The 26557-nt window shown below is 41.6% G+C and overlaps 5 protein-coding genes and 1 pseudogene across 8 annotated transcripts; 4 read left to right on the forward strand and 2 right to left on the reverse strand.

The window, feature by feature from the left end:
• Positions 1-803: 803 nt before the first annotated feature.
• On the forward strand, positions 804-2462 carry LOC106391249 (uncharacterized protein C683.02c). The gene is made up of 5 exons (XM_013831851.3): positions 804-1204; positions 1282-1426; positions 1761-1852; positions 1926-2019; positions 2109-2462. The coding sequence occupies exons 1-5, from the start codon at positions 914-916 to the stop codon at positions 2294-2296; spliced, it is 810 nt and encodes a 269-aa protein (XP_013687305.1). The 5' UTR covers positions 804-913; the 3' UTR covers positions 2297-2462.
• Positions 2463-3022: 560 nt separating this feature from the next.
• LOC106391251 (actin-depolymerizing factor 12-like) lies at positions 3023-4785 on the forward strand. Its single transcript, XM_013831852.3, has 3 exons — positions 3023-3212; positions 3447-3706; positions 4361-4785. The coding sequence occupies exons 1-3, from the start codon at positions 3210-3212 to the stop codon at positions 4509-4511; spliced, it is 414 nt and encodes a 137-aa protein (XP_013687306.1). The 5' UTR covers positions 3023-3209; the 3' UTR covers positions 4512-4785.
• Positions 4786-8980: 4195 nt separating this feature from the next.
• Positions 8981-11097, forward strand: LOC106393790. 3 transcript variants are annotated; one of them, XM_022698925.2, is made up of 4 exons: positions 8981-9366; positions 9443-10014; positions 10090-10729; positions 10817-11097. In XM_022698925.2, exons 2-4 carry the CDS (start codon positions 9520-9522, stop codon positions 10906-10908), a joined length of 1227 nt encoding a protein of 408 aa, XP_022554646.2. In that variant the 5' UTR covers positions 8981-9366; positions 9443-9519; the 3' UTR covers positions 10909-11097. The 3 variants fall into 3 exon arrangements, with proteins under 3 accessions (XP_022554646.2, XP_048608323.1, XP_013689909.2); XM_048752366.1 differs by having other exon boundaries at positions 8985-9366; positions 10811-11097; XM_013834455.3 differs by having other exon boundaries at positions 8985-10014; positions 10811-11097.
• Positions 11098-11174: 77 nt separating this feature from the next.
• On the reverse strand, positions 11175-15646 carry LOC125584230. The gene has a single exon (XM_048752364.1). The coding sequence runs from the start codon at positions 15644-15646 to the stop codon at positions 11966-11968; it is 3681 nt and encodes a 1226-aa protein (XP_048608321.1). The 3' UTR covers positions 11175-11965.
• A 2232-nt stretch (positions 15647-17878) lies between these two features.
• On the forward strand, positions 17879-21582 carry LOC125584231 (annotated as a pseudogene).
• Positions 21494-24042, reverse strand: LOC106392437 (low-temperature-induced 65 kDa protein). 2 transcript variants are annotated; one of them, XM_013833252.3, is made up of 5 exons: positions 23800-24042; positions 23545-23715; positions 22960-23463; positions 21783-22879; positions 21494-21698 (listed from the first exon to the last, which is right to left on the reverse strand). In XM_013833252.3, exons 1-5 carry the CDS (start codon positions 23873-23875, stop codon positions 21624-21626), a joined length of 1923 nt encoding a protein of 640 aa, XP_013688706.2. In that variant the 5' UTR covers positions 23876-24042; the 3' UTR covers positions 21494-21623. The 2 variants fall into 2 exon arrangements, with proteins under 2 accessions (XP_013688706.2, XP_013688707.2); XM_013833253.3 differs by having other exon boundaries at positions 21779-22879.
• Between the last annotated feature and the right edge of the window lie 2515 nt (positions 24043-26557).

A 26557-nucleotide genomic window follows, 5' to 3' on the forward strand; every position in this document is an offset into this window, starting at 1 on the left:
GATGCGGCTTGGCAGGAGAGCAATGGTAATTGCGGGCTGGGTTGGACTTTCCAAACCAAGCTAGGGACTCCACTCTATAAAGGAACATCTTCCCGTCGCTGTGTGGTGTCTGCTATAGCAGCAGAAGCCCAAGCAATTAAATCTGCACTACTAGCTGCAGCAAATGCAGGCTACCGTGATCTAGAAGTCTTCTCGGATTGCAAAAGCCTTGTCACCTTGATCAACTCAAATGTTTCATCGGTGGCTCTGAAAAGTCTCCTCTACGACATCTCGGTGTTGAGTCGAAATTTTTCCTCTATCTCCTTTACTTTTACTCCTCGTGTGAACAATGTAGTTGCTGATGGCTTAGCTAAATCAGCCATGTCTTCTCTTTGTAACTCCTCCTTCATGGAATAACTATGTTGTTTGAATTTATATAATGAAGGTTTGCCCAAAAAAAAAAAAAAAAAAATAGATCCGAACCAAACTCGAATAGATATTGAAACGCCCACCCCTGCTTCACTCCAACAACAACAAAACACACCAATGTCAAATATCAGATAAACTAGCACTGAGTGAATGCTCGTATACAACCTAATGCCGTAGACCGTTTATATAGATTCGAGTTTACAGTTATACAACAAAATAGTATTTATTTTGGTTGCAAGAAAGAAACACAAATTAAAAAAAAAAAAAAAAAAAAAAAATCTGAAAAGCCTAATGATTTTCTTACGTATAAGAAACATTTGGGCCTATTTATAACTGGGCCGAATAAAGCCCAGCCCGTTCGAAGCAACACAACGTTGTTACCCCTAGTAAGAGCTTCTCTTTGACAAAGCCGACTTCGTCTTTCTTCCTCTTCACCGACTCTATCGCCGCCGCGTACTGAAGCCAATCGTCTCTCTCTCTCTCTCTCTCTCTTTTGTATTCAACTATGGTGAGCCAAAGACAAAGACTTGCGCGTAAGAGGTACAAGGAAGCTCACCCAGAGGAGTTCCCCAAACCAGAACCAACGCCTCCAAAGGATCCAAACAAGAAGAAGAAGAAGAAGAGCTTGTTCAAGAAAAAGAAACCTACCTCTTCCTCCGATAGAAAAGGCTCCTCCTCCACGAGGCATCCTCTCCGCGTCCCTGGTATGAAACCTGGAGAAGGCTGTTATATCTGCAAGTCCAAAACTCATATTGCTAAGCTCTGCCCCGAGAAGTCTGAGTGGGAGAGAAACAAGGTTCTTGCTTCCTTCCTCTCTTCTTTGGTTTTGATCGAGTTTGTAGATTTGACCCGTTTGTTCTGTTTTGTCTGTAGATATGCTTGCAATGTAGAAGGAGAGGGCATAGTCTTAAAAACTGTCCGGACAAGAGCGATGAGAGCAGCTTCGAGAAGAAGCTGTGTTACAACTGTGGAGATACTGGCCATTCACTTTCTCATTGTCCTAATCCTTTGGTAGATGGTAAAATCTCTCTGTGTATCTTGTCTGATGAGCTATATAACACGTGGTTCATGTTGATTGGAGACTTAACAGCAATGTTCAAAAAAAAATGCTAGGCTGTAGTTAGACATTTATTTATGAGATTATTGATTAGTCTGGTGGCTAGACCGATTTTTTGAATGTCTAATTCGAATTTTTTAAACTCGTTCTAGTAAAATCGATTTGCGGCGGCGCCTAGACCAATTTTTTGAACGTTATGCTTAACGTTACTGGTCTATAATGTTTTGGTTGTGATTGTACTATATTCATCTGTCACTTAGATTCTATTTGGTTTGCTGTTTTGATACTTTTGTAGGAGGGACGAAATTTGCAAGTTGTTTCATATGCAAGGGACAAGGGCACATAAGCAAGAACTGCCCACAAAACAAGCATGGAGTCTACCCAATGGTACATTACTCAAACCAGAACGAGTTTCTTCTACTTTTTCAGCAATATGATTTTGATGGGTTTTCTTTTGTAGGGTGGGTGTTGTAAAGTGTGTGGTAGTGTGGCTCATCTCGTCAAAGACTGCCCTGATAAACTCGACAGAGACTCTGCTCCAACTAAGAGATCAAGTAATATTTCCTTTTAATTCATGATTCGATGCAGTTTTCTTTATATATCTTTTAAAGACCATAACTTTGTCCCTTGCATGAAACGACAGGGTTCGATGCTACACCAAGAGGCAAACTCACCAAGTTCAGTGGGGATGATCTTGAGGACGATTTCTATGAAGAGCCTAAAAGCAGCAAGAAGTTGAAGACCTCCGATGCTACTACACCTGATGATTTAGATCAGAAGAGCATCCCGGAAAAGAAACAAGGTCCGAAGGTTGTCAATTTCTTTGGATGATACAAGAGGATCTAAAGGGTCTATCAATTTTGTAGGGAAAATATCAGACTTTTGTTGTTCTCTATCTTCCTCTAGAGTTTGTGTTGGGACAATTTGCTATTTAGAGTTTAACAACAGTGCATGTAATGGAACCAGTGAACCACAGTGCCACTTCTGTTTCAGATAATCTCTTATAGGCCTGAGCAAAAAATCCAATTGGACTGTAAATAAGATTTACACAAATAGATTTTGTAGTGTGATCTAAAATGTATATGAACTAGAATTATCATTAACCAAATTTGAATGAGTTTGAAAAGCCTAGAATTTGAAAAACACTAATTAACCTTGAAAAACTTTGACCCGAAAACCCAAATATATGAACCATGTGTGTTATTAACTGAATCCAAAATGAGCTTTGGATTCAAAATGAATACTAGACATAAATATAAAATATACCCAAAGTATTATCAGCTCAATCAGTCCCGAACAGGACTAACATACTGAATACAAAAAATCCAAAAATGCTAAATTCGAACGGATATCGGAATATCTCTTAACCGACCAGACAGACCAGATTGCAAATGGTTTTGTCAAACCAAACGCTAGACATAGTCCTCAATATTGATGGATAAAGATGTAACTATGCTAAAATTAGCTTGGAAAATTTTCCGAGAAGAATGGATGTGGTTAGGCGATTTGAAGGATAGGAGTTGAAAAAGGTGTAGGTTGATCTTAAAGTAAGAGAGGCATTAATGGTTGTCCGAGTTATTCTCCATTGGCCTATTCAAATCAAAAATTAAGAATCTCTTCTTCCCCAAAAAATTCATTTTCTTGTTGTTCGTCTCACAAAAGTGGACAAAAACAAAACATAACTAGAAGTTCCGTTTCTCTAATCTCATTGGTGTCTTAGGTTAACCTCCATCAACCGAACGCAATGGTATGCTTTCTCATTCTCTTTGTAGTGAAAATGTGTTATAGATGTTTGAAAATTGTTTCTTGTCATGCCTCGATTCATCAGTGGCGTTGTTCACTTATTATAATGGTTTCATTTCTTGTATATAACATAGAAATTGGCGTCTGAAACAATCGTAATCTTGAACTACGCTTTATCCGTGTACAATCATAAGCTTAAGTTTCTACACTAAACTTATGTTTTATGTGAATTAAAAAGGCTAACTCGGCGTCAGGAATGGCGGTGGAAGACGAATGTAAGCTCAAGTTTTTGGAGCTAAAAGCTAAGAGAAACTATAGGTTCATAATATTCAGGATAGATGGACAACAAGTGGTGGTTGAAAAGCTTGGAAGTCCCGAGGAGAACTATGACGATTTCTCAAATTCCCTACCGGCTAACGAGTGCCGCTACGCTGTGTATGACTTCGATTTCACCACTAACGAGAATTGCCAGAAGAGCAAGATCTTCTTCATAGCTTGGTAATACAAAACCCCTCATCATACATACTTTTCATGCTATAAAACATATATTATTCTTTATTATTAAAAACATGCATTATGCGGATTTGAGTGGTAGATACATGTCATGGTTGTTAAGCTAGATGGGCTTCCAACCTAAAACCATTTGGTGATAAGTGGAGTGACTCATCTATCTTATATATTACTTAGGATCCCTTCCAACTACCGATGTGTGACACTTTGTGTCTAATACGCCCCCTCGAGATGATGGCTCTTTGAGCGTCAATCTCGGAATGCTCGGGCAAGGATCGAAGGCCAACTTTGGGCCGGGTCGATGTGGATCGGGTTGGACTGCGTGGATCGGGCTCTGATACCATGTTAAGCTAGATGGGCTTCCAACCTAAAACCATTTGGTGATAAGTGGAGTGACTCATCTATCTTATATATTACTTAGGATCCCTTCCAACTACCGATGTGTGACACTTTGTGTCTAATAATGGTCACATACTCACATGTTATGACTTATGAAACCTATATAGATTAAGAAATATGGATGATGCATATATATTCGTAGGTCACCGGCAAAGAGCATAAATCAGTAGAATACATGTCATGGTCACATATTATGAAACATATACACATTAGGGATTATGGATGATGCATGTATATTCGTAGGTCACCTGATTCTTCGAGGGTGAGGATGAAGATGGTGTATGCGAGCTCAAAGGACAGGTTCAAAAGAGAATTGGATGGTATTCAGGTGGAATTACAAGCCACAGACCCGAGTGAGATGAGTTTTGACATCATCAAAAGTCGTGCTCTCTAGATTCATATATGCCTGATCTCTTATCATATATGCATAAATGCTCCATCATCATTATTCAAAGAACTTCTCCATGTTATGTTATGTAACTTTCTTGGTTTCATTCCTTCTTCTTCTTCTTCCTCTTGACTATTTTTAATCTTTTTCTATTTACATATTAATTGACATGGGTTTTATACTTTGGCTTTGGAGAAGCTTTAAAACCTGTAGTTTCTCGTGTAACAGCTGCATATTTTCGTTGAAAAATAAAACATAATATGTCTCCATTACGATCATTTTTCATATTTATGTCCGAGTGGTTAATAACATAATCGGTCCTGAGATTTTTACCCTAAAAAAATAGTATTAAATATTTTCAAATCGAAACCAATTATAAAAAAATAAAAAATCTATCAAAAGCAATTATTTTTTTAAAAAAATTAATCAAAATGTCAAAATTATATATCAACAAAAAAAATCAGCAAAAACAGTGTTTACAAGTGGGTAAATAAACAGAGTGAGACATCATTTATAAACTTGTGAATGGCGGAATATATATTTTATTATCTTTTCTTTAACAAAAGAGATATTCTTTCTAAAAAAAAAGATAATTCAAAAGCTCTCTATGCAAATTGGAAGACAGTAGTCTCTATTTATGCATTGGGGATGATGAGATTCTTTTGGGGAAGATGACGCAGAAGATTTCTGTCAAGAAAGATGGCTCTCGAACAGTGGAATGAGACATGAACCTTTGTATAATTTCTTGGCGTTTTACGTTGGTACAAAAAATTGCTTGGAAGAAAAGTTAACGTCCTTGCAGATAAAAAAAAGTTGACGCTCAAGGAATTGTTGGAATTCATGAGTGTTTGTCTCATGCCAAGAGAGTATTCAATTAACTTGTAACAGAATCCCCTTCAACCACACAACAGGAACTCACCATTAAAGATCAGAGACAACCAACTTGTGATTGAATCCTCACACAAAGCATAAATATAACCAAGAATCCTAAATAGTAAACTAATTATATAAGTCAGAGAATCTCTAGAATCTCTAGTTTGAATCTAATCCTTTAGAAGTAACACAACACTTTAGAGTTTGTGCACTTAAGATGAATGAGATTTAGAATCAGTAAGCTAGAGTTAAGAAGAGATAAAGAAGAGTTTAGAATGAATTTTATAAGTATTAGGCTGCCTTAAGAGAGAAGGAGTTAAGACAACCTCTAAACCATAATGCTTAACTCTCTACATTGTGAATATTGTTTAGACACAAGATAGAGAGAGAGTCACGAATTTAGACTGAAAGAAACTTGTATATTGATGCTAGTTGGTGTTACAAGAGATGGTGAAGGTCTTTAAATAGACAATCACTTACAATAAACAATTACTAAATCAGGAAAAAACTAAACAACTAATATAATGGGGAATTGGAAGAGGCCAAAAGGATATGGACAAGGAGATGCACAACCAGATGAGGAGAAAGGGACATAAGAGAGGATGGCACAGTCTGCTTGAGTGAAAGTGACATGAGTAAGGTGCATTCTTCATGGTTGGATAGTGACAAATCTGGTTGCTTCTCCAAGCTCCCATATGATTTCTTCTTGTCCAATTCTGACCAGAAATAAACCCTTTGCATCCAAACTTAGTTTACTTGAAGCTTAAACATATTTGAGAACTTTGGATTCGGCTGTCCACAATTCAGCTGTCCACTATTTATTGTCCATGGTCAAGTGTCCACGATTTGTTGTCCACAATTTGTTGTCCATGATTCAACTTCAACAATGGATCATTGGCTTCTCTTGATGAACTCTCGGTTGATCTTGAACTAACTCATTTACTCTTGGTTCTATTTTCTTCTTCATTTCAACAGGAATTAATACTAATTTATTTATTTAGTTAATTAGTCTTAACTCTTAACCAAACTAAAACTTAAATCTTAAATTCAAAATATTAAGAAACATAACAAATGATTTGACCAAAAAAAAAAAAACATAACAAATGTTAAAATCTGAAGAGATTTTGGCTTCGCTTGATAATTGGATCCGAAACTGATTCGAGAAAACGAATACACAATTTCATAAATCACATGATATATATATATTGTCTCATACGATAGTATTTTTTAAGTTTTTGTCACAAAAATAGGTTTCAAAGAAAATGACTAAATTTTTTTTATTAAAGAATAAAAATACATTTATCTCCTAGGGTTAACTAATCTAGACTTAAGATTTAGAGCTAAAGCTAAAATTTTGAGGATAGGGTTTCGAATTTTAAAAAATAAAAAATTAAAATTTTCAAAATAAAATGGAATATTTTAGTTTTTTTTTTTTCGGAACACAACTTTCATTCATCTAACTTTTTTCGGTACAAACATAAGAGGAATGATCTATCCTCTTAAATCAAAAGCATAAACTACAATAACAAGCCACATTAAGAAAGATAGGTCTTCCAAAGAAGATGACTGTGAATTCAAGACAAAGTTTGGATGTGTCGATAGAGCATTCCCGACAAAAGTGGGCAGCTGAAACTTAGTCACATGATGTTGAAGGCCAACTCTCATCTGCAAGACAACATATGGTAATCTCGGTTGCATCTTCTGGCCCCGTACAGACCGGTACGCAAGATAACAAACTAGTGGTAAAGTTGAAACCAATGTTCGGCAACGCCGAGAAAACATCTTTTTTTACAAGAAGAATGTATGGTAGAAAAATCCTATCCTCCAGAGAAAAGAAATAACTATTTGAAAAAATTGTCATATATTATTTACTTAAAAATTAAGCGACCAAATGTGACGATAATCCGAATTCCGAATGCTGACTTCTAAATTATGTATATGCATACAAGGATTATATACGACATGCTCACATGCACATGACAGCATGTTTCTCTTAGTTGCTTGCATAAGAAGAAACAAATTTCTTATCTACCTTAATGAGAGCACGTTCTCTTTATGTATCTTGCGGACGTACTTAGTGCGGCCAGCAGTTGATTACTGATTCATTAAGCAAATTTTATGTATATGTATAATGTATTAGGAACACATTGTGAGAGACAAGGTTTCACTTCTTAGATTTAGGTTAGGTCAAGAGAGATGAATGAGAATCGTGGGCTGAATCCCGTAAATAAACTTGAAGAATGAATATGATTTTATTGATGAGTTGAAAGATGATGAATACAAAGGAATGTATCTTGAGATGATTACTAAAGAATACGTAATGCTTTTAATCTAGTACAAAAGTTGATATATGGAAAAAAGATGGCTTGTCTTTTATCTTCTCCGTCTTTATATAGTCTAGGTTTCGTTGGCAACCCTTCAACTGTTCTCCGAGATATTCGGCTTCAATTACGGAACTCGCTTTAGGCTCCTCTTGACCGAGTCTCTTAAGGTGTTAGCTCACTTTCTGTCGTGACCTCTGCTATGATGTCTCCCAGGTCCAGTCGTCAGCTCGGCTTTCAGCTCCCTTTGTTATGATGGGCTTATCGCAACCCACATGCTAGCTCACGCTTATCGGTACCTCACCTGAGGGTCATATTCGGGTCCAACAGTTGCCCCCAGCTTCCGAATAAAATCCTTTGTCTCGGAAGCTAGAATCTAGCTATCGATCTTATCTTTTCGTTAAGATAATGATTAGTTCTTATCCTATTTAGATTCAGCTTACTCGATCTAACGGTCTTTATTACGTTTGGCAGAATCTACGGTTCAGATGGAGAGGGTTTGAAATGACTTTTCCGAATCTCGAGAGGTGATGGGATATAAAGCGGTGAACATTAACTGCTAGCCTCCCACTTTCTCCACGCCTCCGTTCGGTTTTCAAGGTAACTTCTCTCCTCTCTCTTTATTTTACTGCGATTTTTTTTATCTTCCTCGTTACTTTTCTCTGCAAATTCTCTCCCAAACCTTGCAATCGATTTTCTCCTTAACCTTCCCATACTATGGATCATCCGAAAGAAGGTTCCGGGGAATCCGGGATGCCTCCCTCTGCTTCTGGAGCTAAACTACTGAAAGTTAAGCAAGAAGTCGGAGCCAAGATGAGGAAGGGGAAAAAGACAGCCAGGGAGGCAATCGCGACCAGAGTTTCTAAACGGAAGAAGAAAGACGATTCTAGCGGGAGCAGTCCTCACTCGCCTTCGTTGCTGAAAAATCAAGACGTGGTTAACCTCATGGTTCAAGCTCTCGGCCAAAAGGAGCTTGGCCGTGCCTGTAATTCCGACGAAACCCCCGAGACCGCTCCGGAGGGTTGGTTCTGTTGCCATGAGAAGTACATCTCCAAGTCTCACTTGAGATTTCCTCTTCCGACCCTACTGCTTGATCTACTAGATCATTATCAGTTAGCCCTTTCCCAACTCTGTCCCTCGGTTATCCGGGTGATAAACGGCTTTATCACTAGGTCCAAAGAGGAGGGGGTTAGCGTCGGTCTTACCGAACTTATGAGCCTCTTTTCCCTGAAGGAAAGCGCCTCTAAGGAGGGTGGTACCGGGACCTACTACCTCCCTAGTCGTCCCAATCATGTTATCTTCAGATTCTCTAGTAGTGATGATGACTGGAGGAAGAAGTATTTTTACGTTAAAGTTGATCCTTCGACGGTTCCTGTGGGTCGGAACCTTAGGGTCACTTGGACTAATCCATCTGGTTAGGAATTCTAGGGATATGCTTTTTCCGTTTTATTCATTTATGGCCGAGTAACCTTTTTGCTCTGATTTACTTGCAGAAATCGAAGATCCTCCGAAGCTCTCTACCAAGCTCACCAGAGCTCTATACCGCAAGTTGCAGCAGAGTCCCTGTACCTGGGTAGCCTACACCACTTCTCGAATAAGTGCAGCCAGATTCCCAGATACCTACAACGCCTCTTTCCAAGATCCCATTCCTGCTGAGAACCTTGAGAGTAAGTTCTTGTTCGAACCTTTTTAATGATTTTATCGCTTTGAAGTTTTTAAACTTAAGGATTTCCATTGTTCCAGTTTCGGCAGGCGATTCAGTTGTATCGATCTCAACTGGTGCTAGTGCTTCGGGAACTGAAAAGTCTCAGCCAGGTGACATGACTCTGCGACCATCATTCCGTTCTAGGGGTAACCCCTCTAAAGCTGCCAGTGCTTCTCGTGGAAGCGACAGGAACCAAGGAGGATCGTTCCTTATCTCAATGAAGGAAGTTTTGGACGACGGAGGATCCAAACCTGTTGTCGAGACTACTCCAACTGAGGTTGTAGCTCAGGATGCTGCTCCTCTCCCTGAGGTCCAGGTGCCGGAGGCTGACTACCAGGCTCCGAAGGGTACCTCTGAGGTCGAGCCGTCGAGACACAAGAGGCCCAGGACCGATCAGGGCGGAGCTCCCACCCGTTCTTCTTCCTCGTCCTCTAGAGGAGGGACTGTTGGGTGGAGCTTTACCCATTCGAAGCCTGGGTCGATCCTGGACGACTCTTGGGGCCTAGCTGCGATAATGAGGCACCTGAAGAGCGTGGGATGTCCCCTTCCAGCGCTCAAGGACCTGACTAACCGAGATGAGTATCTCGATATTGCTCACTGTATGGGTCAGGTACGTGATCTCTATCTGTTCTTTGTTTACATTCTTTGGAGACGATGATATATATATTTTTTGGATTTATTGCAGTTGGCTGGGGCTGTTAACAGGGCCCAGCTCAGGTTTGAGAATGCTCTGTGTGCTGCCCCCAATGCTGGTGAACTTGCTGAGGTTACCGAGATGGTTAAGGCAGCCAAAGCCGATCTTGACCAAGCCCGGGTTCGAATTTCTGAACTCGAAGCCGAAGTGACGAGGCTAGGCTCGAAGGCCGATGCTCAGCAAGGAGAGATCGAGAGTCAAAAGCTCGATATCCAGGTGAAGAGCAGGAGGATCAATGATTTGGAGGCTGCTCGAAAGATAGCTGAGCATCAAGTACGTGAGCTCATTGCCTCATCCCAGGATAGCCAGAAGAACAAGGAAGCTGAAGTCAAGCTGGCTGTCAGGGAAGGGAAGAAAGAAGTCGCCGAAGCTTACGGCAAGATCCTGGTCTGTGTTAAGGAGAAGTTTGCTAGGAAGAAAGATGAGGTCAACGCCTTGGTGTACGCTCAGGAGCTCCAAGCTAATGCCGACCTCTTGAAGGATATGCTGAACAACAAGATCCAAAGCGTTGAAGAGGAGTACAACCAATTGGTGGCCTTATTACCAGAAGCGACAACTGCGTATGAGAAGGCTCAAGTCTCTGACTTCTCGGTCAGCAAGCTTCCTCTTCCCCAGATCTCGGAGAGTTCAGGTACTTTCGAGATTAACATGTTTAATCCATCCTTTTCTGGGGAGTATGGCTCTAATTTGGGTTTGATGGCTCCTGACTTAGCTCCAGTCGAGGCAGCTATAGGAGGTGATGGCAATGTGGTCGATGAGGGAGTTCCTGCCGGTGCTGGTGATCCGATTCAGGAAGAGAAGGAAGATTGAGAGCTACGGCTCTTTTAGCTTTATGTTTTGTGTTTTTAAGACTTCGGCCTAAGGGCTTTGTTTCGTTATGCATTATGACTTAGTGCCTGAGGAGGCCTTTAAACCTTAACACTTGCTGGATTTCAATAGCCTGGGGAGGCTTTTAAACCCTTTCTTATGTTTAAATCGTGGCTATTATTTCTGTTTTAAGTTTTTGAACTTAACCTCGTTTCATTTAATCATAGTGATTGCGAATCTCAGATGAGTTGTGTGCTGTCATCGTTGAGTCGGATTAGGACCTTTAGTCTTAATTTATGATAAGCATTTAGCTTAATGGATATTCGGTCGTGATAACCTTAAAGAGAAGTTCTTGATTTTAGCTCGGGGACCTGAGTCCGATTCGAAAGGTTCTGGGACCTGGTTGTTCAGGTTCGTAGGAACCTGGATTTAGATTCATAGGGACCTGAGTTAATTCGAAGGACTTCGAGGCCTTTGAAGTTTAACGGATGGAATTGAGGAATTTCGGGATTTTCCTGATTCTTTAGGATTTTAAGACCTTTCGATTTTGATAAGGGTTTCAAGACCTTTTGGTTTTGATTAGGATTTTAGGACCTGGTTGATTGTTAAGGATTTTAGGACCTTGCTGATTGTTAAGGATTTTAAGACCTTAGTTTATGTTAAGGATTTTAAGACCTTTGGGTGTATTAAGGATTTTAAGACCTTTGGGTGTATTAAGGATTTTAAGACCTTAGGTTCAGGTTTTCAGGGACCTGAATGTATTCGAGATTGTTGAGCTTAGGTCCCGATTTAGGGGGACCTAAATTTTCTTGGAGGGTTTTAAGACCTTTGATGTTTATGAAACTGAATCAATCGTTTTATTAATATCAGATATCAGAGAATACATGATTCAGATTATTTACACAGTAACTATTTTTAGGCTAAGTGTTCTTGGTAACACCTGCCCCTTTGGCTTAGGTGAGGAGGTTGGTGAGAAGAGGTTGGGGCTGCACTCATGACGGAGTTGCCTACGTACCCAGTCAAGGGATCAAGCCAAACGTAGTTCAGGGGTTTTAGGTACCTAATGATAGTATCTTTTGAGGTTCGTGGCATTCCACGATCGGATTTCAGGTACCCCGGTTCGTACCTTCTGGAGTTTGTAAACTCCGGGTCGTACTATGTGGATAATTCGGTAGGGTCCTTCCCAGTTGGTTCCTAACTTTCCAGCTCCCGGTTCCTTTGTTCCTTCGAACACTTTCCTAAGCACTAGGTCCCCTACGGCGAACTGTCGGGGCCTTACTTTGGAATTGTAGTGTCGTGCCATTGCTTGCTGATAATTTTGAATGCGAAGCAAGGCTTGGTCTCGTCTTTCCTCGATCAAGTCGAGGCTATCCATCAGGAGCTGGTTATTAGCTGCGGGATTTGAGGTGCAGAGCTCCCGTCTGAGGCTACCTGCGGTGGTTTCTGCTGGGACGACAGCTTCCATCCCATAAGCTAAGGAGAAGGGAGTTTCCTCTGTAGCTTTTCGTGGGGTGGTTCGGCAGGCCCATAGTACTTCGGGTAGTTTTTCCGACCAAAGCTCCTTTTGGGCTCCTAGGCGTTTCTTGAGGTTTGCTAAAACTGATTTGTTGGCAGCCTCCGCCTGTCCGTTCCCTTGAGGTCGCCGAGGTGATGAGAAGGTGAGGCGGATGTTCCATTTATCGCAGAAACTTTTGAAGTCGTGGGATATGAACTGTCCTCCATTGTCGGTTACGATTTCGTATGGGACGCCATGCCTGCATACGATGTTTTTCCAAACAAATCCTTCGACCTCGAATCTGTTTATTTGTTGGAAAGCTTCAGCTTCAATCCATTTCGTGAAGTAGTCGGTTAGGACCAGGAGGTTTAGTAACTTCTTTCCTTTCCCTGAAGGTACTAATGGACCTATAATGTCCATAGACCACCTCATGAATGGGTAGGGAGCTGATATGTTAGACAGCTTTTCCGCTGGTTGGTGTATGATCGGTGCATGCCTTTGGCATTTGTCGCACGATGAGGAGTAGACCTCACAATCTGCGATAATGGTAGGCCAGAAGTAGCCTTGTCTTTTTATTCGGATGGCTAAGGCTCTGCCTCCGGAATGGTTTCCACAGGAACCGTCGTGCATTTCCTTCATGAGTTTCATAGCTACTAGGCCGTGAACGCATTTTAGGTAAGGTCCGGAGACACTTCGTTTGTGGAGGGCTGACTCGATTATACAGTATCTTGCTGCTAAAGCTTTGAGTTTTCGAGCCTCCCACTTGTTGGGTGGAATTTTTCCCTCTAGGATGTAATCCATGATCGGTATTCTCCAGTCTTCTCTCCCTACAACTTTGTTGTGAAGAGAGGAGGGAGATTCCTGTTCGGGACCTGGTGCCGTGGTGCCCCCGGAGATATTCGTTGGAGTAGGTTCTGGGTTCTGAGGAATATCTCCAATTTCCTCGTTATCCCCTGTGGTTTGTGTAGCGTTCCTAGATGCGTTTTTAAGAGCGGTGCGGCTTCTTGTTTGGACTTTATAGACAAGTGGCTCCGAGGTCTGGATGGTGCCCCCGGAGGTACTCGTAGAGTTAGGCTCTAGGGAGTCTGAACTTCGGTGAGTACCTTCACTTTTGTCGTTGTTTTCCGGGTTCTGGGTTGCTTTCCTGGAGGTGTGCTTTCTAAAGCTGCGTGTTCTAGTTTTCGGGAACCAGAATGTCGTGAAAACTTGGGTAGCTACCGTCGGGAGGCTGTTATCCTCTATTTTTTCCTTTGGTTTGCTATCCATCTCAGCCTTGGTAGCTATGTCGATACTTGGCTTCTCGATTCCTTCCACGGGTATAATTCGTTTTACGAGAGGGTCGGATGTGGAAGCTAATGCGGCGAGCGCGTCTGCTGAGGAGTTCTCCCCTCGTGGGATCCTCGTTAGCTCGAACTTGTCAAACTGCTTTGTGAGGTTTAGGACGACCTCGAGGTATGCCCCCATTCTTTCGTCCCTTGTTTCGTATTCCCCGTGAAACTGGCTAGCTACCAGCTGCGAGTCGCTGTAGGCGTTTAGCTCCCGAATTCCGAGGCTCAGGGCGAGCTTTAATCCAGCGATTAGTGCTTCGTACTCGGCCTCGTTGTTGGAAGCGTTAAATCCAAGTCTATAGGATTGTTCGATGGTTTCTCCGGCTGAGGAGGTTAGTCTTAAACCGACACCGGAGCCTTGCCTTGACGAGGCTCCGTCCACGTATAGGCTCCATTTCGGAACCTCTGTTTCCTGGTCTAGATGTTCGGATGCTAGCTCAATAACGAAATCGGCGAGGACCTGAGCTTTTGCTGCTGCTCGGGGTCTGTACTCGATGTCGTACTCGCTGAGCTCTATAGCCCATTTGGCTAATCGTCCGGATTGGCTAGGGCTATGCAGAATCGTCCGTAATGGTTGTGAGGTCATTACGATGATCGAGTGCGATTGGAAATAAGGTCGCAGCTTCCTGGCAGCTGTCACGACTGCTAGGGCTAGTTTTTCCATGGTGGGATATCTCGTCTCGGCGTCTATTAAGCTTTTGCTAGTATAATAGACAGGTCTCTGTTCGTTTTGTTCCTCTCGTACTAGCACTCCGCTGACTGCAGCTGCCGACACGGCGAGGTACAGGTACAGTGGTTCTCCTACTACAGGTTTGGATAGTATCGGAGGTTCCGAGAGGTAAGCCTTCAGCTGTTTGAAGGCTTCTTCGCACTTTTCATCCCATAAGAACTTCTTATTATTTTTCAGAAGTTTATAGAATGGAAGGCATTTATCGGTGGACCTGGAGATGAATCGATTTAGTGCTGCGATCCGTCCGGTCAATCTTTGTACCTCTCTGGTCGTTTTAGGTGATGGCATTTCCAGGAATGTCGCTATTTGTTTCGGGTTGGCTTCGATGCCTCTTTCGGTTACGAGGTAACCTAGGAATTCGCCGGAAGGTACTCCGAAGGTACACTTAGCTGGGTTTAGCTTCATGTCGTATTTGTTGAGGATTTCGAAACATTCTCTTAGATGGGAGATGTGGTCCTCCCCCTTTGAGGATTTGACTAACATGTCGTCGATGTAGACTTCCATGGTTTTTCCGAGTTGTCCAGCGAACATTTTATTTACTAACCTTTGATAGGTAGCTCCCGCGTTTTTCAAACCAAACGGCATGACCTTGTAACAATAGGTTCCTCGTTCAGTTATGAATGCGGTTTTCTCTTGATCCTCAGGATCCATCATAATCTGGTTATATCCTGAAAAGGCATCCATAAAGGACAAGAGCTGGTGTCCAGCCGTTGCTTCGACCAAACGATCGATATGAGGTAACGGGAAGCTGTCCTTAGGACAGGCTTTGTTTAAATCGGTGAAGTCTACACAGATTCTCCATTTCCCATTCTTCTTTTTTACTACCACTGGGTTAGCTAGCCAATCGGGGTATTGTACCTCTCGGATGGACCCGGCCTTTGTTAGTCGATCGACCTCGTCGTTGACAGCTTGGGCTTTTTCTAGACCTAGCTTACGACGTTTCTGTTTGATCGGTTTAAAAGTAGGGTCTACATTGAGCTTATGAGTGGTGACATTTGCATCTATGCCTTTCATGTCGCTGGTGGTCCATGCAAAGGTTTTGATATTCTGTTTTAGGAATTCGACGAGCTCCTTTTTGGTTTCGAGAGGTAGCTCGGATCCGATGCTCACCTGTTTCTCAGGATTTGAGTCGTCGATGCTAACTTTTTCGGTGAGGTTCTTAGGGGGACCTCGGATATTTCGTTGCATTTCGCGACTCTCCTGGATCTGTAATTGCTATTGGGGGGATTCTTTTATGATCTCGAATCCTCCCAGGTAACAGATCCTTGAAATCTTTTGGCTACCGTGTATGGTAGCTATTCCGTTGGTTGTTGGAAATTTCACGCATTGGTGATAAGTTGAAGCTACTGCTTTCATCTTATGAATCCAAGGCCTTCCGAGGATTGCGTGGAAAGGGGATGGTTTGTCGACAACTATGAAGTTGGTCATTTTCATGACTCCGCCAGCTATAATTGGGAGCTTAATTGTTCCCAATGAGGTGGCTGTTTCACCTGAGAAACCTACGAGGTTGGATTTCTGGTCGACAATTTCGTAGTCGTCTATTTCCATTCCCTTTAGTGCGTTGTAGAAAATAAGATCGACGGAGCTTCCGGTGTCGATCATGAGCTTAGGTACCTCGTACCCTGCTATATTTAATGTTATGACAAGGGCATCGTCATGAGGTCTATCGAGGTCTAATGTCTCACTCTCCCAGAAAGAGATCTTAGTGTTAGACTCAGGCTTGGTCGGTTTGGACTGAGTGTTTGACACAGCTTTCCGTACGTGACTTTTAATAGAGTTAACGGAGTCTTGACACACATCGGACCCTCCAAGGATGTAATCGATCCTTGAGCCAGGGCTCGATTGGGGAGGTGGTTTACTCAAGAGGGCCTCGATTTGTAGGCTTTTTCCTTGTGGAAACTTTCCAAGGATCATATCGACTCTCTTTTTGGGAGCTGGGGGTGGTGAGTCTGTTTCTTTTTCAGGTGACCTCTCGCGTTTTGGAGAGCTATCTCTGGGACCTCTCTTCTGATAAGGTTGTGGCTTTTTGAGGTCCACATCTTTTATTTCTCCGGCTGCGAATTTAGCAGCCAGTTGTCGTTGGAGGTCCCAACATTCTTCGGTTGAATGTCCCTTTCGATCGTGGTAAGAGCAATGTTTGCTCTCGTCATAACCTTTGGACCAGGGGGCTTTAGCTGTCGCGGCGACAGGTTTTTCTTCCTTGTCTTCCTCGACTACGTAAGAATGTTCTCCCTGGGTCTGATTATTTCGGGAGCTACCTCTTTTGTGAGGTCCCTTTCCATCGGAGGCTTCGCCTTTCGGGTGACTCTGGGGTTTTCTGTGGAGCTTATCTAATGCTGCCATTTCCTCCTCCAAGGTAATGTATCTAGAGGCCTTATGGAGGGCGTCGTCGATAGTTGGAGGGGGATTTAGCGTTAGCTCCGAGAAGAAACCTGATTTATACCAGAGACCTCTCCTAAGAGCCTCAATGGCTACCTGATCGTTGGGATTCGAGAGTTTAGTTCTTACTGCTCTGAACTTTTCGATGTAGACTCGCAGTGAGTCTCCCAGTCCTTGTCTGATCTTCCAGAGGTCAGCCTCAGACGCTTGTTTCAGGATGTGAGTTGAATATTGCTTCATAAAGGCGTTAGCCAATTGATCGAAACTGTCTATAGAGTTCGGCTCGAGGCTGGAGAACCATTCGAGAGCTGTTCCGATCAGGTTTTCGGCAAATGTTCTGCAATATCCTGCATCACACTCTTCCTTTGTGAAGTGAGCTTTAACGATAGCTAATCGGAAGGCTCTTAAATAGGCCTTTGGGTCTGCGTTCCCATCGTATTCAGGAATCTTAATTTTTCGAGTATCTCTTATGTAAGAGTTGGCAATTCTATCGGTGAACGGAGTTCCACGAGTCTCCTCAATTAAGCTCTCGATTTCGGGAGCTGAGCTCGTTACCTTGTGAACTTGAGCTCCCAATTTCTGGAGAGCTGCGTGGGTTCGCTCCATGTACCTGCGAATTGCGTCAGGTCCCTCGAAGGGAAGGACATTTGGGTCATTATCAGATACTCGGCGAGCAGGTTCCTGGTGAGACCGAGCTCGGTCGTCTTCCCAGCTAGCTGGCGAAATAGGTCGCTCATTGGTCCTTAGGCTCCGAGCGAGGTTAGTGCGGAGAGCTGCAGGATCAGCATCCGTCCTTTGGTATTCGTCTGTGCTTGGGGTTGAAACCCTAGCTTGAAACACTGAAGCTGATGTTCTGGCCCCGGACGGTATGTTGGTTCCTGCTCCAGACCCGGAAGGAGGTGGCGGTGGAGGCAAACGGGTGCTCCCACCGGTGTTTCGATCAGGCATGGAGCTAGTTGTAGCTACATTGCTCCCCATGGTGCTGGTGATAGGAGGGGTAAACGCAGGAGCTGTCCTAGCGCGAGGCGTTTGGAAAGCAGGTTCCTGCCCTTCTGCACCTGGGCTATCAGGGGAGAAGTTCAGGCGCTCTCTAGGGAAGGAAGGGTCAGCTAACCGTTCATGGAAAGTGACTCCTCTTCCCTGGTGGACGGACGGTTGGGTCGTTGCGGATTGAGATCTGGTTATCTCTTCGAACTGTTGCTGCCGTTCGGCTAACTGTTGCACCGTTCGCTCGGTCTCTTGAGCTTTGTCCACTAACTGGAGCATCATCCGACGGATCTCAGAAAGCTGATCTTCCGTTTGGTTCGGAGCGGATTGATGCGATGGGTTATTGAGGGCTGAGGACCCAGAGTTGGTCCCTCCGGAGGCTCTCGGGTTATTTGCCCCCGGAGCAGTGCGATTCGGTGAGCTATTGCTCTGGTTCGATTGATCGGGGTTAGATGGATTCGTTCCGTCTAATGGATTCATCCTTTAAGCTTTAGAGAAAGGGATTCGATTATTTGTCCCCACAGACGGCGCCAATTGTGAGAGACAAGGTTTCACTTCTTAGATTTAGGTTAGGTCAAGAGAGATGAATGAGAATCGTGGGCTGAATCCCGTAAATAAACTTGAAGAATGAATATGATTTTATTGATGAGTTGAAAGATGATGAATACAAAGGAATGTATCTTGAGATGATTACTAAAGAATACGTAATGCTTTTAATCTAGTACAAAAGTTGATATATGGAAAAAAGATGGCTTGTCTTTTATCTTCTCCGTCTTTATATAGTCTAGGTTTCGTTGGCAACCCTTCAACTGTTCTCCGAGATATTCGGCTTCAATTACGGAACTCGCTTTAGGCTCCTCTTGACCGAGTCTCTTAAGGTGTTAGCTCACTTTCTGTCGTGACCTCTGCTATGATGTCTCTCAGGTCCAGTCGTCAGCTCGGCTTTCAGCTCCCTTTGTTATGATGGGCTTATCGCAACTCACATGCTAGCTCACGCTTATCGGTACCTCACCTGAGGGTCATATTCGGGTCCAACACACATGACGTAATCCCATTAAGTATATATGATAATAAACCAAATTTATTTTATTAATTAACCCCAATTATATTAAGATTATTCATTTAAATATATATAGTTTTTAGTATGCCATTCTAAATTATTTTGTTTTTGATTTTAATTTTAGATGTATGAATCTATAAAATTATATAATATCAACAATAAATTTTTGATTCATAGGTTAGAACTTAGAAGTAATTTCTTTTTGAAACTTACACTATAAGTGATTTATGACAAAACTTTATAACTACTTAATAATGTACAATTGTCAAACTTTGATAATACGATTCTTACAAAAATAATTAAATACAATTGGTTTAAGTCATTTCAAATATTATATACCGCAAACGAGTTGTTCTTGGATGTCACACTCATATGAAAAAAAGAACCATCAGTTTTATAGGCCAAGAAAACAACCCCTTTTGTGTACTATGGCGATGATCATTGGCTTACTTGACATCATCATAGCATTCATTTTCTTCCTCGTCTTGTATTGTCTTTTCCTCCACATGAGAACTCAAACGCCTTTCCCCACAAACTGGCCAGTCCTTGGGATGCTTCCGGGTCTGCTCCTCCAAATTCATCGTATCCACGACTGGCTCACCCAGGTTCTTGAGGCGGCCAATATGACGTTTCGTTTAAAAGGACCATGGGGTAGTGGAACGGACATATTGGTTACTGTTGATCCAGTGAATGTCCACTACATTCTAAGTTCACATTTCGTTAATTACCCCAAAGGTGAGGAGTTTCAGAAGATTTTTGAATTCTTGGGAGATGGGATATTCAACGTCGACTCAGGTTTGTGGGAGGAAATGAGAAACTCGTCTCATGCCATTTTTAGCCATCAAGATTTTAGAAGTTTCTCGGTGAGCACAAGCGTAAGCAAATTAAGACAAGGCCTTGTTCCAATTCTTGAAAACGCTTCTGAGAAAAACATCCTTGTCGACTTGCAAGATTTGTTCCAGAGATTCTTGTTCGACACATCTTCGATTTTGATGACTGGGTATGATCCAAGGTATCTCTCCACTGAAATGCCCAAGGTTGAGTGGGGCGCCGCCGTGGAAGGAGTTTCAGATGGGATTTTCTATAGACATTTCAAGCCGGCTTTCTTGTGGAGGCTCCAACACTGGATCGGTATAGGAATAGAGAAGAAGATGAGAAGCGGTATTGAGGTTTTCGATCAATGGTTAGGGAAGATCATATCGGCTAAACGCGAAGAGATAAAAAAATCATGAGAAAGGAGATGCCATGGACGTTTTAACGTATTACATGACCATAAACACGGAGAAATATAAACTCTTGAAACCGGGCGATGATAAGTTCATGAGAGACATTATTTTGGGGTTTCTATTAGCGGGAAGAGACACCGTAAGCTCAGCTCTCACTTGGTTTTTCTGGCTTCTCTCCAAGAACCCTGAAGCAATGGCCAAGATCCGAGACGAGATCAACAAGAAGATGCCAAAGTTTGACCCAACAGAGTTACACAAGCTTGTGTATCTAGAAGGCGCCGTGTGTGAGGCGCTAAGGCTATACCCACCAGTCCTATTTAACCACAAGTCACCGGCGAAGCCAGACGTGCTTCCAAGCGGGCATAGAGTCGATGAGAACTGGAAGATAGTAATCAGTATTTATGCATTGGGAAGGATGAAATCCGTTTGGGGAGATGACGCAGAAGAGTTCAGACCAGAGAGATGGATCACAGACAGTGGAACGTTGAGACATGAGCCTTCATATAAGTTCTTGGCGTTTAGCTCTGGTCCAAGAACTTGCTTGGGCAAGAAGTTAACGTTCTTGCAGATAAAGACAGTGGCTGTGGAAATCATACGAAAGTATGACTTTAAGGTCATTGAAGGGCACAAACCCAAACCAGTTTCTTCTGTTCTTCTTCGCATGCAAGATGGTCTCAAAGTGAGTGTTACTAAGATCTAGTGATATTTAATTTATCTGTTAATGGTAAAGGAAAATAAAAGGTCCATTGGTAAAATAACGAAATAAAATATTAATAATAAATAAAGATGATATTTCATATACTTCTTATTATTTTGCAGAGAGTCTTGTATCATCATTGCTTTTAAACAGCTAGTATTTCATGATATAAATTTCATGGATCGTTTCAGTTTATGTGCATGAATCTCTACTGGAATGTAAAACTTATTAATCAATAAAAGAACTTAAATGTAAAGTAGGATAAAGAAAATTAGAAAGTTGAGCTAGAGCGCATTGTCTGCTCTATGGTCTCCCATGTTTCCGATGGCAAGAGTTGTCCTCCAAAAAAATGTTTAGCATTATGAGAAGATATTGAATGTGTCCAAACGGCTAAACCGGAAGATCGATTTGGGTTGTTCATCTGATTATCAGTTCTTCAGCTATTATGAAAAAAATTCTTCTTTTTTTGAATACTAGTTTTATGACAAACTAGATAGCACTATTTATGAGATTAAATGTGTAGATTGATTTAGTGTTTTTGTTGATTGGTAAATGCTATTATGAAAGAAAAGCTATCTTATTTGTTTGAATACTAGTTTTGTGACAAACTAAAGAGTACTATTTATGCTAACACCCTTCTTTAAATTGTCCTTGGATTTGAAGTACAATGTTCTATAGCCATTAGATTGCAAGCAAATATTTCCATTTTTATTTTATTTTTACACAAAACAAGGATTGCATCAAAATACATGAAAACCACAGACAGAGCCATCAACCAACAACATACATTAAACATTCAAAAGCAAAACATCAATCTCAGTTTCCAGAAGCTTGAAGTCCCCTCTGCCCCGGCAGAGTTCCACCGGAATCCGAAAACCTACCCCGTAGTCCCTACCATTGCAACAAAGACATAAGCAAACCATAAATAATAATTACACCAAAGTCCTTAATTAAACAAATAAAAATGATACCAACGGTGGAGCCAAGTGACTGTGAAGACTCGTCCTCAACGGAATCTGAAGATTTCGGCTTCACGTGCTCTGTTGTACCACCTAGCCAAGAAGTGACAGCTCCTTTAACCTTCCCCACCATTCCTCCTCCTCCTCCTACTGCTTTTCCTTCGTCTGTGAAGGACACGCCTTGTTCTCTTCCCTCCAATATCTGGTCGGTAGGGATCTTCTCCACCGTCACTTCCACTTCCTTCACCGTTGTCCTTTTCTTATCTCCTCCGAGATGAAGTTTCTCAGCAATCACCTCCGATAATGCTTTGTCTTCCTCTCCAGGTCTCAGCTTCTCCGCCAAGTAGTCTTTAGTCGACACACCTTTTTCTCCCACTTGTTGCTTCTCCTCAGCTCCACTTCCACCTCCCGAAAGCGGCAACTTCGTCACCACGTTTGATCCCGTCTCTTTGACCTTTTCATCTCCAACGCGACTCTGCTCTTGTCCGCTTTCTCCGGAGTAACCGAGTTTTGAGGCGACAGCGTTCCTCGCCGCAACAGCTTTGTCGGTTACGAACGAAGTCGCTGAACCTATCTTCTCTGAGTAGGTAGTGGGTTTTGACTCGTGCGTCTCCTCGAAGTCATGTCTCTCTTTCGGACGAGAGAGGTCCGGTGAGAACTGATCATGAGTCCCCGTCGGTAAGTCTCTTACCAACACATTCTCTACTTTCACATCATCACTTATCGGCGGCAAATGCTTCTCCAGTCCAGGTCCTGTTTCCTCACCATATCCCTTGGCCGTATCCTTCACACCAAACTCATGGCTCTTCGCCGGAAACTCTTTCCCCAGCCCAGCGATTGATCCGCTGGCCAAAACCGTCGGCGAGTTCTTGTCTGCTCCAGAACCGTCCTCCCGACCAAACTCATGGCTTCTTGTCCGAAAATATTTTCCCATCCCATCTTCAGATTCCCCTCCAAATCCGATTGCGTGTTCGTTCTTCAGACCAAACTCATGGCTTCTTGTCGGAATCTCTCTTTCAAATTCTCGTCCTGATTTATGAACAGGCGACTCATCTGTCACTTTCATCTTACCCAGAGACTCAACAATCGCCGGTACTCCAGCTTCTCCACCTCCTAAACAACAAACAAAACAAAACACTTTCATAAGCCCTTAGAAGAACACGATCTTGAGTCCCGTAATAAAAGGTTCTTACCTTGATGAGTGGGATCAGTAACCTTGGTCTGATAATTAGATACAGATTCTCCTCCTGGAGCGCCCGGATCTTCCTCCAACCCTCTAGGTCTGCCGATGTTGACTCTCCGTTGACCGCCGAGATCTTCGTCGTCACCGGGAGAAAACGTCCTCGTCACGTCCTCCGTTGAAGAGAGGAGAGAGGCGGGAGTGTGCATCGGCATCTGATGATACTCTCTGCTCTCTTCTCTCTCCGACATGTCGAACACTCTGAGAGGATGAGATGGTGCATCTCTTCTCTCTCCCTTCTCCGAGATATAAGGATGAGACGGTGCGACGTGTTCATAAGAGATATCTTGTATTGGCTCAGGTTCAATGGGTTTGGTGTAATCGGTTGTGACGACAGGAAAAACCTTTGTCCCTGGTGGAATAATCTCTTCCGGTGCCGGAAGATTAGTTTCTCCGGGATGACTCAGAGACTCAGGGTGACCCGTGACGCCTCCTCTGACGGCAAATGACTCATACACTGTGCCATACAGATATGAAATAGATCGAAACTGTTAATGTCACAAAAACATAACAGCTTTACTAATCAAAAGGATATTACCTGGTGCGCCGTGCACTTCTGGATCTGGCTCGTCATATTCGTAGTCTTCTTCGTCCGCATCATGCTCATGCTCATGACCATGTTTAGTAAGAGTGTTCTTGATCTTCTTAGCTTTTTCTTTCACTTTCTGTAACACTTTAGTTGCTCCCTTATCATGATGCTCTTCTTCCTCTGTTAACGGAAGAGAACATGATATTGATCGGTTTGGTTTAGTAAATTTTTTGCTGGTTTAATGTGGTTATCGTTTTGTGTTACCTGGATGGTGGATTCTGATTGGATCCTCTGCTTGATCATGACCATAAGGACGTGTCATCTGCGACTGCATATCCATTTTTCAAAGCTGTTTCTTTTTTAATCAACCAAAATCTTTCTATCCGTTTCTGTGTATTTGTTTTTCCTTCCAGGCATGTCTCTGAGAACCCATGAAAAGGTTTTAAATAGAGGGACTTGAGAGAGAGGAAGATGACATATGGCCGAACCATCTCTCTTTGGCTAGTGGCTCTTCACTTCTGTAGGATACTGACACGTGCGATGTGTCCGTCCCGTCCCGCCACGTCTCAGAGATTTGATCTCTACGTGGCTATGTTGCCAAATAAATCTTTATCCTATAGAAGCCTGTCGACGTTACTTTCATTAAAAGTCGGTCTACGTTAATCATGTATTTGTGCTGTTTTAAATAAATAAACGCACGTCGTTCTTTAGTTTAATATTGAAAGTCTGAAAAGTGAAAACGGTGTGAAAGCCGAGTCAAACATGTCAAACCAAGCCAACATTTTTAATTTCGATTAAGGTTTAGATTCCATTAACTTTTTGTTTTCAAAATTAACAAAGTTACCAGTTCAATTTTCCGGTCGTCTAATTTGGTTTGTTTTAGTATCTTTTAACCAGAAAAGCTGATTTATGCCAATAAATCAATTTTATAGACCACATCTTAAAATATAAATCGAAAATTAAACTAACTGAACTTATATAAATTATTAGAATATAATAAACATTATCTGAATATAACTAAAATTTAATAAAACCCAATTTGGTATCAAAATTGAGAAACTAAATTAGCTGAAACTAAATCTTAAAATTTTAAAGTCAATTCAGCAAAATTTTAAGTATTCATATTAATTTGAAGACCGGACTAACCGATCACATATCTATTTCTAGGCATGGACATAAAATTTACTATTTGAGATGTGAATTAAACCTGAACTAAATCAGAATCTATGAGATATAACAATATATAAATAGATCTTGAAAGGTATTACAGCATATCTGAATCCTAATTGCTATTAACGGAATCTGAGTAGATGAACTAAAAATCCAAATTTTAAATTGTTTATAATGAATTTCTTGTTTTATTCGGATCGACGACTTATTTATACACCATAACTATCCTATAGTAACAGTTCGACACAAATTTTCACCTTCGTTCAAATTGCGCATAAATTAAATTTAACAGTCAATTTCTCTCTCATTATAAAAGTTTAAAACCCGTTTCCACACAAATCAAAATTTGGCTTAGTTTTAATGGTTTGTGAGATTAATCGACAGTAAACCAGTTGGTATCGGTTGATATTAGTACAATCGGATCCAAAACGAAGATCCAACTAGAAATCAATTAAAACCCGACCGAAACCCTATTAAAAAAACCCAAATCAATTTTATCCTTTAGAACCCTAAAATCTAAAAAACCAGAAAAGGGATTTCGCTTCCCATAAAGACAAACCCAGAAAGATGATGAACATGATTGTTAATGTATGCAATCTGAACCAAAAACAATAAATAAAAAGAGTGTCAGACTCACCTTTTTCCTTCAGTTTTGACGGCTAGAACCACCTGACTAGGGACGGCTCAATCTTCGAATTCAATGGAGCTTGGTCGAATCGCGAGAGAGATATGGAGATTGGGGTTTTAGGGATTTTGATATTATTTTGGGTTAATTGATCCACTAAAGCCAGTTTACTCTTTCTAATCGGGTTGTTAGAGTTCTAATTGGGTCGTTTTAATCTTATTTCGGGTTAATTAGATTATCCATTGGTTAACGTTTTAATCAAAGGCTTAACCAACAGTAAACCCGCTTTGTGTCGATTTTAATTCGTATATTAAAACATTATTAGAATCTAAAAAACATTAATATGAACTTGAACTTTATATTTAAAAAATGGACACACATAACACATAGAATATAAATCCATCTCTTTTTATTAATAATTTTCCATCGTCAAGGGCATAAATTGTTTTGTCATCATCGATACCAAAAACCAGTTCAGCATAAATATATGGTATATCATTTTTGATCGAGCTAGGGTCTATGGTACTAGCAACAGAATTGAGTCAATTGACACTAATGATTCGGCTTTGAGAAACTCGGATAAGCAAAAGGTGAAAAGAGTAGTGAAATGGAGCCAAATGATTCACTTGCAAGTGTTGCTCATATTCATCTCTTGAGAATTTTAGTGCACCTACCAAAATCAACATGCATGCTTATCTGTGAATGAGCCTACCTTAATGGCAATATGCAGAAAACATGGAAATCAAAATGATTTTTTTACATGTTCGCATTTTTGATATTATAGAACTTTTTTTGAAATACAACGGATTTACATTGTTCCGAAACGTTTAGATTAGGTTTATATATGATTATGTGTAATGTAGTACGGGAATCGACCGTGGCATAGTGGTTCCGGAGCTTCATTATCTTCAACTGATCCGGGTTCGAGGAAAGGTGAACGAGGTTTTTTTTTGTTATTTTCTATTCACTATTGTAGTCAAACCGCAAGAACCAACGTAACAACCGGTTTAAATTGTTCGGAAACGTTTAGATTAAGTTTATATATAATTATGTGTAATGAGATACCGAGAATCGACCGTGGCATAGTGGTTCCGGTGCTTGCATGATTTTCAACTGATCCAGTTTCGAGGAAAGGTGAACCAGGTTTCTTTTTGTTATTTTCTATTCACTATTGTAGTCAAACCGCAAGAACCAAAGTAACAGCCGGTTTATACGATGATTTATATT

This window comes from Brassica napus, chromosome C3 (genome assembly GCF_020379485.1).
Source record: "Brassica napus cultivar Da-Ae chromosome C3, Da-Ae, whole genome shotgun sequence".
In the NCBI taxonomy this organism is placed as follows: domain Eukaryota; kingdom Viridiplantae; phylum Streptophyta; class Magnoliopsida; order Brassicales; family Brassicaceae; genus Brassica; species Brassica napus.